At 37.0% G+C, this 12,505-nt stretch overlaps 1 protein-coding gene across 1 annotated transcript in view; it reads right to left on the bottom strand.

Annotated features, from left to right (window-relative positions):
• LOC136237752 (DBH-like monooxygenase protein 1) overlaps window positions 1–12,505 on the bottom strand; it is a 38,742-nt gene that overhangs the window by 14,860 nt on the left and 11,377 nt on the right. Inside the window, exons 6-8 of the mRNA XM_066027965.1 lie at window positions 10,052–10,154; window positions 3,063–3,229; window positions 1,806–1,863 (exon numbers count right to left, since the gene is read on the bottom strand). Coding sequence (XP_065884037.1) covers window positions 1,806–1,863; window positions 3,063–3,229; window positions 10,052–10,154 — 328 coding nt within the window. The remainder of the gene's footprint in view (window positions 1–1,805; window positions 1,864–3,062; window positions 3,230–10,051; window positions 10,155–12,505) is intronic.

Raw genomic sequence — 12,505 nt, 5'->3', positions numbered from 1 at the left:
ACAAACATAGGTAGATAGATAGGTACACACACACACACACTTTTACGAAAACAATTACAGTAGGTTTAAAAATGTACATTGTTGACAAAAATTTCACGCTGTGATGATGCTTTTTTAAATTTTAAAAATATAAAGCAATGACACATAAATGACAACAACAAAAATGTGACCAGTTCTGCGAACTTGTACTTGGCAATCAACAACTTAATTTGTAAGTATGGTACCAGCCTGAAATCTGGTCACTTCACACTCCTAACATATTCCTGGATGTAATTTGACAATAGATTAAACACATGATGAGTTGTGACTCGTCAAACTTGGAAATTCGGATAGGCTATAGATTATAGTATTTTTTTTAAATGTTAATTTAAAAATGAAGTAGGGATCTATGCAATAAAAAGTAGTAAAACCAAGAGATGGTATTACACATACCTTGATGGGGAAGTCCCTACTTTGACATTGAGAAATTATAGCTAATTTGCCAAAGTAGGGACTTCCCCATCAAGTTATGCTGTAATATCATCTCTTCTTTCACTACTTTTTATTGCATAGATCTCTACTCCATTTTTAAATTAACATTTTTTTTTTAAATATTAGTTTGTTTAGTTCTTTGTTGTAGCTAGCACAGCTAGTTACAGTGTAACTTGTGAACTAGCTATTAAGTTCCTGTACAGCTTATTAAAAAGTACGTACTGTGCCAAAATTGGAAGCACATAGGCCTGCAGTAACGTGCATAACTTACCTCGTAGTAGCAGTGGCACCACTCAGATCTATGACCTGTCTCAGTACGATGGTCCGCATTCTATACAGCCGGGCAGGAAGTTGTTCAAACGAACAGGCTCTTTCAATTGTCAGGAGCTTAGTCTCGACTAACAGGATGAAGTAATACAATTTCCACTTGAGTACTGTCCAATCACTCGCCTTATTTCACCGTGTGGTTGAGTCAGTGTGTTCAGAGGACCAAGCCGTGGAGTATCAGTCCATCTAATAAGTAACAAAGCAAATCTCTTCATTGATTGCAGTCCAGGCGTTGGCAAAAGTTGAAGTGACAACTCAGCAGCCTTAATGTTTCACATGCAACACTTGAAATTATAAGCGCCCTGCTCTCTCAGCAGCATAAGCACTTTCTGAAATAATTTTGTGGAGTCTTCAGAAAAGTGTTGATACAGAAAATTAATGCCTCGGTATGGTTTTGATGCTTGAAGAAGAAGACAACCAACCTGACTGAAGATAAAAGGAAAGACAAGGCGCACAGGGCGTACACTCATCGGAACCCTAAAAGGTACATCCCACCGGTGAGTTTGTTGTTGTGGCATAAAATGGTGACCGTGTGGCATAAAATGGTGACCGTGCACCATTTCATTTGGGCTCTAGGCTTGCAACTGTGGTCAGTGAGTGAGTGAGTGAGACAAAATTTCAAGTTTTGGAGACTTTTTAAATTCTATATCTGGTCAACAGAAAGTATTTTCTTGTTTATAATGCTGTATTTCATGTTAGATGGACTGATATTATTCCATAAAGGTGATTTTCATGGCGTAAGTTGTCTCTAGGATGACTTTTAAAGGCGGAATTTTGGAAAGCACGTGTCACTTTTGGGGGATCCCTACGTAAACAGTACTACCGTACTGTTTGATGTTAATGTACTGTGCTTTATGTAGGCATGATATTCTTCCTGCTAATAACACACTGGTGTGGTGAGCCTGCATCTTGGACCACACTGACATCTTGATATCATAATTATGTACATAATAGATACATAAAATTAATATAAGCTGTAGTAATCTGTGTATGTGACACATGCTTACCAACTGTGTGAGTATGGAGTAAGTTTGCAAACACTGTTATTCCATTTTCAGAGAAAAACTAGAATGCAAGAAAAAAGAAGAGATTGCTACAAACACTTTCATCATACAATGAAAATATCACAACATTCACTAAAAGCATACATTTAATTTTGTGCACACATACTGTAGTTATTCGATTTGTGGCTCAGAGGTACTTTTTTTTTTGCCCCACCCAAAATAAGGGTAAAAGCCTTCAAATAGTGCCACACTGCAGTATTATTCAAGGGTGCACTGCTAATATTGTAAACCTGCCACTACTATAGCTATTCTACATTATAATTTTATTTTTAAAATGGCAACACGTTGCTACTTACTTCTTCTATACAAGACTTTTCTTTCACTCAAGTTCTTGTATGAGTATATGTCATACCTCATGCTACGTACGTAGTCAATTTACTAACCAATATCCAGAATTTTGACTGTGTGACACCTGTTTAAGTTTTAACTGGACAATACCTTTCTTAAATCAAGATGGACATTAATACTAAAGGTATGAGAGCACTAGTAAAGAGTATTACAAAAGTATTAAAAATAGTGCGGTACTATTGGAGGGTGTGGTACAATTTAAAATCATTTTCAGAAACAAGGATAAAGACCTTCGAATAGTACCATGATGTGGTACTATTCGAGGGTGTGGTACAAATCGAGTAAATACAGTAGATATGTACATATATTGTTATTGTTATTAACACTTTACAGTGACCAGCACTGAAGGTCTGACAGCAACATGTACCACAGCCTTTGGATTACCTAACCTAATTTCTATATACAGTATGCACGCTACAAACAGGGCACCTGCAGATTATGCTGACATCATTATAAACATATTAGGTTCCTGAAGCATTGAGCATAATGCTAGCATAATAGCCAAAATATACTATAATTCTTGCTTGTCAAGTACATATCACAGATAATATTCCAACAGAATGGTTGCTAACTCTAATAGAACAATCAGTTAGCTGACTGTTCTATTAGAGTATGTCAAACTTTTCTGTGACATGCATTTTGACAAGCTTCAGCCACTTACTATTTGCCAATAAAATTATTAGGAACCGAGGCATAAATGTTGAGTATAATTTTGGGCATAGGCAAAAAATTTTAGCACTGCTGCTGCAAGCATAGCACAATAGGTAAAATAAAAGGCATAACCGGTGGTCCCTAGCTACAAACTAATCATTTGGTAAAAATAATACCAATAAGAATATTATGTCTACTCACTTCCCTAGTACAAGTTGATGGACAGTAGCCAAAAACATCGAATATGCCAGCATTAGGGGGTATAAACAGGTTGGAGTTGATGATAGATCCAATTCCAGTTACTCCAGCATTGAATTCCCTTGGTGTTTGTGTCAGTGAGAATCTTAAACCAGAATTGTCAACTCTGCCTAAAAATGTACATATGTTGTTAAGCATTATTATCATCATTCATACTCATACTTGTATCAAAAACTTCATAATGTTGACAACAATAAAATTAACAACCTGGACAATGTGAAAACAAGCGCCACTAATAATTATTATTTGTTTCGACTCACCTTACAACCTGTTACAAACATGGTCTTTTCTTTGTAGATACGGGTTGAACAACAACGAAACTTTGTACGAATGATAAGCAATAGTGTCTGAATAATTCTACATATCAGTATATCATATATCAATTTTACGGCTTCTTTGCTTGGTGCGAACGGTGAAACAAGGCTCTCATCTGCTTATAAATGCCATATATTTCGACTTGTACATCGCTTCCACTTATTGATACGTAGAATTATTCTTGTAATAGTATGCTTTCATCATGTGAAGTGCTGGAGCTAAAACTCGAGGTTATCGAGAGATAACACGTCTTGTGTGGTCCACTAAGTACCACCAATTTCTTGCTTTGAGAGCAGCTCTACGCTTTATACTCCCTACGAATGATAGATTCCTCTGTGTGTAGTTTGTTTGCATGCACAATTAAGTACTAGCTTTCAGTATGTCTTAAAATGGAGACCATGTTGAGACACAGCAGATTGTTGTCAAGAATGTGTGTTACTGCTTTGGTGCCATCTTAATGGCAGCAAGTGGGCTGGTACCATTCATTTTAGGAGGGAATTCTTAGACTATGCACTTACCTCACCAATGGGAAGAATAGAACAAAATATATATATATATATATATATATATATGTGATTGGATTTTGGAAAAACGATCCAAATCGCACATTAGAAGTTTCGAGATAAACGGTTTTAAAGAATTGAAGCCAGCATAAGTCTCCAAAAATAGCAAGCACGCATATGAAATTTACATAAAAGATGCATCAATCTGTTACCTTTCAGGCCACTTCCAGTACTTGTAGCTGCTTGTAGAGTTTCCCACCAAATAAGATAGAAAATCTGAGCAGTTGGACGAGCGAAGTAGTATCACGAGTGCTCACAAAGGGGTGGAGGGTGGGGGGTGGCGGGGTGGACAAGAGATAGACCTCAAAATGGAGGCAGGCCACGATTGGAGTCCAGACACAAGATTACAGGGCTGTGCTGGCTCCTTAGTGGCTGATATGTAGCAAAATCAACAGAGAAAACGTCTGGCCAACATTATAAGGCTGTCCACCAGTAAACCACTGATTCTTTCCAAGCCAGGTCCTTCACAAGGCCTGAAACCGCCATTTGAGCACTCCACACCACCCAGAAAAGACGTCTGTTAAAACCAGCCTCGAGTAGTTTGAGTAGTACTGAGGGTCAAAACTAGTAGTACGATAGTGTAGCTATCCACTGGTGGTGTTAGTTTGATTTTGCCTGATGTCCGATTTGGATCGGTTTTGTAAAATCTGGTCACACATATATATATATATATATACATATATACAGTGGAACCTCTCTTAACGGACTCCCTGAATCGCAGAAACCTCAGTAATGCGGACAATTTTCATTGGTCCTAAATATTCCCATACTATTTGTACACTACAAAACCTCTGAAAGCGGAACCTCTCTATTCCGTGTTGCGGACAATCACGTGCACTTCTCATAGATTCTCACAGTGCATAAATGCACCTCTAAGAATGGACACATAACTAGCTACATTACAATGTTACGAGTGATTTATTCTGTAAGTTCTTTACACGTGTTTTCAAGCAAGCGATGAAAGGCTGTGGACCATATAAACGATATACGCAAGGCATCTCAATACCATATCCAGCTCCTCGGTTAAGCTTGTCACCTGTAACTTCACATGTGCCTTTGTTAAATTCTCTTTGAAGGAACTGTGACAAAGGCAGAGCTAAATTGTAGGGAACGTGTCCTCCAACTTCCCCACTACCGATGGTCACAGCAACTGCATTCTTGTCCACTTTGTTTTCAAGCTCCCGTTTCAATAATAACACTTCACCAATTCTAAGGATCCAAACGTCTTTGTAAGTGTGGTATCCTCTACTAAATGAACCAAATTCATAACAATCACTGCCTTCAACCCTAGCCATCCTGTTCCAGGAGCCAGACTCGTCACCCACAGGATTGGATAGTTCAATCATGTGTGCCAATAGCTGTCACTGAAGGTTGCTATGGAACACGCTAATAAGGACAGAAAGAATTAACATTGAAGACCAGATATGAATTAGTTAAGGAAGCTGAAAAGAACAAGAAGCAACGCAAGAAGTTTGGCTGAAGTTGTGATTGTGGTAAAATGCAAGTGTACAGCATTTTGAAAGAAAATGCATCAATTATTCAGCAATATGAATGTAATGTATCTGCTAATGCCTGCCATTCTGTGCAGTGAAGTAGGAAATCTCCTTTTTCAAAGGTCATTGATGCACTGTATGAATGGTACTTAGTTGCAGTACGAAAGAATATTTATCCTGATGGTCCTACACTAATAGAGAAAGCTAAACTAATAGCAGAGCATCTTAACATTAATGACTTCAAAGTATCTTATGGTTGGTTGGAAAAGTGGAAAGCCAAACATAACATCAAGAAGATGGTTATTTGCGGTGAATCAGGGGAAGTGTCAGGCAAAACAGTTGAGTCATGGAAAGAACGGTTGCCCGAAATATTAGAGGGATACACAGCCCAAAACATTTGGAATATTGATGAAACAGGGTGCTTTTGGAGAGCCTTGCCTGAAAAAGGACTAGCTGAGAAAGGAAAAGCTTGTCATGGAGGGAAGAAAAGTAAGCTAAGAGTAACTGTGGCTTTATTTGTGAATGCTGCTGGTGATAAAAAAAGCCTATCGTGGTCTGGAAATCAGCAAACCCTCGATGCTTTAAACACATTATCAAAGTACACTTACCAGTAACTTACTTTAATCAAAACAACACATGGATGAGCAGAGAGATTATGCACACTGTTCTCAAAAAGTTAAAATAACAGCTTGAAGCAAAAATCTCGTTCGATAATTTGTTTATGGATAATGCTGGTTGCCATCCTGAGGATTTAGTTAGCAAATACAGCAACATCAAGATAGCATTTCTACCTGCAAATACAACAGCAGTTCTTCAACCTCTTGATCTTGGCATTATCAAAATTTTCAAAGTATATTATCATAAGCTTTTGTTACGCTATGTACTTTCCCAAGTTGAGGAATGTTCCTCGGCTTATGATGTTGTACAATCAGTAAACATTCTTAGGTCCATCAGGTGGATTGCTCAAGCATGGCAAATGGTGTCATCAGATACTGTCAAGAAATGCTTCCGCAAAGCAAGTATTTCAACAAAACAGTTTGATGTGGTCACTAGTGGCAGCAACAGTGATGAAGACCCATTTGAGGATTTAGATAACAGTGTTGATGTGACAGATTTACAGAGCTTAATAGAGCAGGTCAACCCCACCCAGGAGCATTATTCAGTTGACGAGTTTATTAATGCTGATAATGAGATCCCAGTCTGTAATGACATATTTGGTAAAACATGGGAAACAGAATTCTTCGCTAGGATCAATGATGATGGAAGTGAACAACCAGTCTCGAATGATGACAATGATGACAATATCGATGAAGATGATACAGGTGACATAGAAATAGTTTCTAAGGTGAAAACCTATCCAGAAGCAGTTCAAGCATTAGAAGATGTTGCTTTCTTCTTGGAGAGAAAAGGTCATCCAGACATGGCTATAGAAACATCTAAGCTCAGTAATGAAGTTGTATGCCTCCACTGCTCTGTACTACAAAGCACAAAGCAATCCACATTGGATGACTTTTTCTAGTGTGTGACTATATTGAACTAGGGTGTATGCTTTTCAACATTGAATGATTCTTTGTGAGACAATATTAGCTAGCTATTCCACATGCTTATGTATTGGTTAACTTCTCTCACTGGTGTGTGATATCACTTGTATGAAATACTCTTATCTGCAATGGATAACTGTCTGTATAGTGTGTGAACAAAATAATTGTTATACTGAACTATTGTGTATGCTTTAAGAAGTACTACAATGATGTATAATAGCAAAAAAAGAAAACCTCTGAATTAAGGAAACCTCTATGATCCTCTACAATAAGGACAACTATGTTTGGTCCCAAATTGTCTGGAATAGAGAGGTTCCACTGTATAGTGGTTGAGATCAAAAGCCCTGCACTGTGGTATATAACAGATATACCACAGCAAACTGCAGTATATACCACACTTTGGGGCTACGCTTACCATGTTATGGTACATTCTGCAAAATCCTGTCTAAAATGTCAAGGATTTCTACTGATTTCAATCTTCAACAGGTGCTGTTTCACTATAAATTGCTAACTACAGTATAATCGTTCCATCTACTGGGATGCAGAATATACAGTTATAACACGATTACTCGGGATATAACTAAATATATACACTCTCACTCGAGTGCTACGCACTTTCATGAATTATGCGTATATTTAGTCATATCCCTCGTAAGCGTAGTACATATAACTATAAAATATATCTTAGACTCTATTTAGGCTGTTTTGGGTGGGTAATAAATTTCAGATGCTCCACCTTGTTTTTTAATATACTCCACACCTTCAGGCACAATATAACATATGCTAAAAATCTAATCAGTATGCATTTTTCATGTGTAGTGATACAACGAGTTTGTCATGTGAACATGCATAGTTACCATGGCACTAGTATTATCGCAAGAAAACTAGCCACTTTTGCAGAGTCTACAGCAGAAACAGTCGTGGATGAGGTAAGTAATCTGAATGTAATGTAAAATAGAGTCTAAAGCAGTTACACAGGTACAATGTGGAGTCCATGAAATTTATAAACCTTCAGGTCCTTAGTAGCGCCCTCACTTCCCTCGTGCGCTACAGATTTTGGCCTTTTGGGTTATAAAGGTCATGGACTCCACATTGTGCCCATGTAACTATTTTATAATAATTATAATAATTACACATATGTGCTATCCCCAAATAGCAGCATAATTACCAATGGCAGATCCAGGATGGGGTATTGGGGGAAAATGCACCCCCCCCCCCCCCCCTCACCTTGTGGAGGAGTCAGCCATACTTCTGATTAAAATAGCTAGCTAATAAACTTTGTCAGGCCAAGATCAGTTTATAAACTCAAGACAATATGCACATTTTACTAGCTTTTATTAGAAATTCACTTGAAATCAAAGCGAACCAAAGTCAAAATACGTAGCTCTGAAATTGTTACCCAGCACCTTCGTGCGTACTAAGCGCCTCTAAAAATAATTATCGCATTGCTGTTGTATAAGACATTCAGAGCCTTTAAAGAGCTTTTAATGACTTCACAACCATCTGAAAGGCCAAAATGGTAAAAACAATAGTGAGACACTAGTAAGAGGTGATCATTTGCTACTTCAAAAATGCAGCACTGAACAGAGAATCTGGCTCTCTCCAACCATCTACAATTGGCCTGTTTGTACCCCTCTCCTGGCCTGTTTGTACCCTTCCCCTTGCCAGCCCCTGGATCCACCCCTGATTACAGAAGCAAAGCAGTCACTTAACTTCAGTCAGCTATTGTTGTGTCTGTCACACAGCTACAGAATGTGTCTGCAATTATTCCCAATCAATTTGGCTATATATAGAATGCATGGTGTAAATATTGTAGAGTGTTACTAGACATGGGAAAGTATGTATCTACAGTGCTTTGTTCAACACTTCAACAAGGCATACACTTAATACAGCTCCTTCTCTGTTTATTGTAGTAAGTGACTGCTCTATTAGAGTATCTTGATATATGAGTACAAGCAAACAAACAGATAACTTACGTAACTGTATGTACTGTGTTCATTGTTGGCTGACCTTTTAACATGTGCACTACATAATATTATTTTATTTAAATTTTGAAAATCATTCCTACCTATTATGCTTGATGCAATGCCTGATGTTTTGGTTACCCATTATGTTGCCGACTGGAACTTAATAGAATGTACGCCTGTCAACAAATTACTCTTATAGAATAAACCAGTTACTTCAAGCATTCAGATAATCAAGTAATGAAAAGTTGAATAATTGAGGAGCCATGATGCTACGTATATAGTGTCATATTCACAAGCCACATATGTGACCGGGCTTGCGAAAACAGGGCATGTGGGCACAAACTACACTTCATCACTCTACAGATCATATCTCAGTACTGGAAACGTATATTTCCATTCTGTAACTTGCATCATGCCGCCAATTAAATGCTTACTAAGAGCTGAGAATTGCAATGCCATAGCATAATGGTACAAAAAGTTATGAGTGGTGAAACTGGGAAAAAGTAGGCAAAAATCATGTGCCCACATGCCCTATTATCACAGGCATGGTCACATGTATAGCTGAGCGATACTGCCATTTTAGTATCACGGTCGATACTAACGCCACTATTCACGATACTGAATAGTTCACGATACTTACAAATAAGTCAATCATAGCTGGAGCTACATGGTGTATTGCTAGGAAGTCTTTAAAGGTAACATCAAACTAGCCACTATCATCCTTGTTTACAGTAACAGTTATTAGAACACATGCTTTGTGGTTATGTTGTGGTGTTCACACCTCTCTGCAAGGGTAACCAGGTTATGACTTACAAAGATTCTTAGCCTAGTAAATGGATTTTTAATGTACAGGCATGGTAACACAATAGTTAATAATAAAATATCGCGATATCAATACTTTAAAAATATCGCGATATATTGCTAAAACAATAATATCGCTCAGCCCTAATACAAACTACATGTTACCATGTATTCGCCATCTCTAAGTATACTCTATACTAAAATTACATAATTATATATATTCAGTTAAATATCCCACTATTTTATACAGACCTTCCAAATTATCAGGGTTGTCGTAGTGTATCTCTATTAGCAAATATGTGTCCCCTCGTTCTCCTCCAATAGGATAGGCCACATTTCCAGGATAGACAAATTTCTACAGTGCATAATAAACAATTATTATATTTGATCCTTACAATGGTCAAATCAATTTTTTTAGATGTATATGCAATACATGTATGCATTTATACATATATACTAGGGGTGAAACGAATATTAAATTTTAGGTATTCGAATATTCTTCAAATTAACGAACGAATTAACGTATTATTCTTTAAGAATTTTCTATATAATTAGGTGCTTGAAAGGGACAAAATCACTTTGATTACTACTAAAACTTTAAATGTTAAAAAAGAAAAGTCCTTTACATGTATTATTAAGATGAAAAATTATATTTTAAAATGACAGTTTTCAGTTGTCAAAATGTTTTCAAGGTTAAATGTGTACATTATCCGATTAACGAATATTTAACGAATAACGAATATTTCTTAACGAATATGAATATTTCTTAACGAACGAATAACGAATATTCGTACTATTCGTTTCAGCCTTAATATATACCAGGGTCATATACTCTTTTTTCACAAAGATATACAATGCATAAGCATGCCAAAACCTTGGCATTTATTTAATGTAGACACTACGTTTTATAAGCCCAACCTACTCATCTGCATGCATGCTGCTGTTACATCATATTACACAACATCACACACGTCAATATCCACCACTGAGTTGCAACAGCAATAGTACGCAAAATGTACAACAGCATACGTATACGTTTTGTTTGGTGCATACCATAATATTATGGCTGAAAGGAATTGGTTGTATACGTGGTAACACAAGGTTATATATATGTAACTAGAATACCATACAAAAACAGCCAAGCTGTGAAAAAGTGGTGCGGCCTTAAAAGCTTGAGTGAAAAAAGTTGTGAAATCAAAGGTGGCGGCCAAGAAATGGCTGCAATGATGTTAATGTTAATAACTTTTAACAATGCACACAGCCATTATTAAAATTTTTGAGCATTAACATCATTGCAGCCATTTCTTGGCCACCACCTTTGATTTCACAACTTTTTTCACCCAGGCTTTTAAGCTCGCACCACTTTTTCACAGCTTGACTGTTTTTGTGTGGATTTCACTTCTTTTTGTACTTTATAAGGCCCCAAAACCAGCCTATGGCTGATTTCGAGGTTTGTTTTTACTCACATTTCTTCTTTTCTATGTAGATACAATGATGATTATTGAAGACAGACTTATAAATGTATTTCATTGCATGATTTAATTCAATATTTGATAATATTATTGTAATACTCTAACAGAGTGCACATTTTTTGAGGACTTCTAATAGAACATACATAGAATATTCTAGAACAATCTAGTACTTATATTGGTAGATCTATGAAATTACAAACGTTTGAATATAAGCAGATTTCAACTAAAAAAAATTCAATTATAAAGCAGAAATTAAGTGAGGTGATCAGCCAAGGTAGCAGTGGTTCAGTGGTTAAGGATGCAGGTGTTAGGTATGGAGGTCCCTGGTTCAAACTCTGGTGAGTTGTTGTTTTTTTTTGCACACCTTTTTTACCCCATGGTGACTGCTCTATTAGAGTATCTCAATCCGACTTGCTTGGTTTTTGCTTTATAACTTTGTCACTGTAGCTCTATTGTTATTCAAACTATCAAAAGGCACTGCTGCAATGATCAGCCTATCTACACACTAATTTTCAAGTTATTTCTATACTCGATTTACCCTGCAGCTGTGATAGAAGTTTCACTTTTTTTACATGAATAAATGCTCATAACTCCTTGAAAATTCTTCAGATTCACAACAAACTTGGCGCATGAATCCACCGTTACATGCTCTTCATTTGTGCCAAAAATCAAGGCAATCTAGTTACATTTTTGCATTTTGTAGCAATTTTTGCAAAGTGTGTGAAAAGAAATCGAAGCCCCCCGTAGAAGAAGAAAAAATGAAGAAATTGAAATGAAATTTTGAACAACGATATCTCGCTAATGGCTGTTGCAAATTTAATCAAATTTGCTGTGTGGCGTATCCTACCTGGGGACAGCTATAATGCAAAAATAGTGTGCTTTGGAGAAGGGGCCATGGAACTATGCATGCATGAATAGGCTGTTTTCTTCTTCCTGTTAATATACTCATGGTGTGGCCGCCGGCTTTCTTGGCCGCACAACACACTACCGTGTGTCTTGATCCATTCACGGTACATACATAGTGTTGGGAAATTCCCATGAATGTTATCACATACTCTATGAAATGTCTATGGATTTACACACATGGGTGACAACAGTAATGCAGTGACTCTGCAAGTTCCCTATGAAAAGTGGCGGCATGGATTTCTTTGCACCCATTCAATTATTTTTTCTATTTTACATGGTCATGAAAACCCTATGAAATGATCAATACTAGCTACAATTTCATCACTTC

The sequence above is a fragment of the Dysidea avara genome, chromosome 1, assembly GCF_963678975.1.
Source record: "Dysidea avara chromosome 1, odDysAvar1.4, whole genome shotgun sequence".
Taxonomy (NCBI): domain Eukaryota; kingdom Metazoa; phylum Porifera; class Demospongiae; order Dictyoceratida; family Dysideidae; genus Dysidea; species Dysidea avara.
The sequence above is the reverse complement of the archived record's forward strand: the minus strand, read 5'-3'. Positions and strand labels throughout refer to the sequence as shown.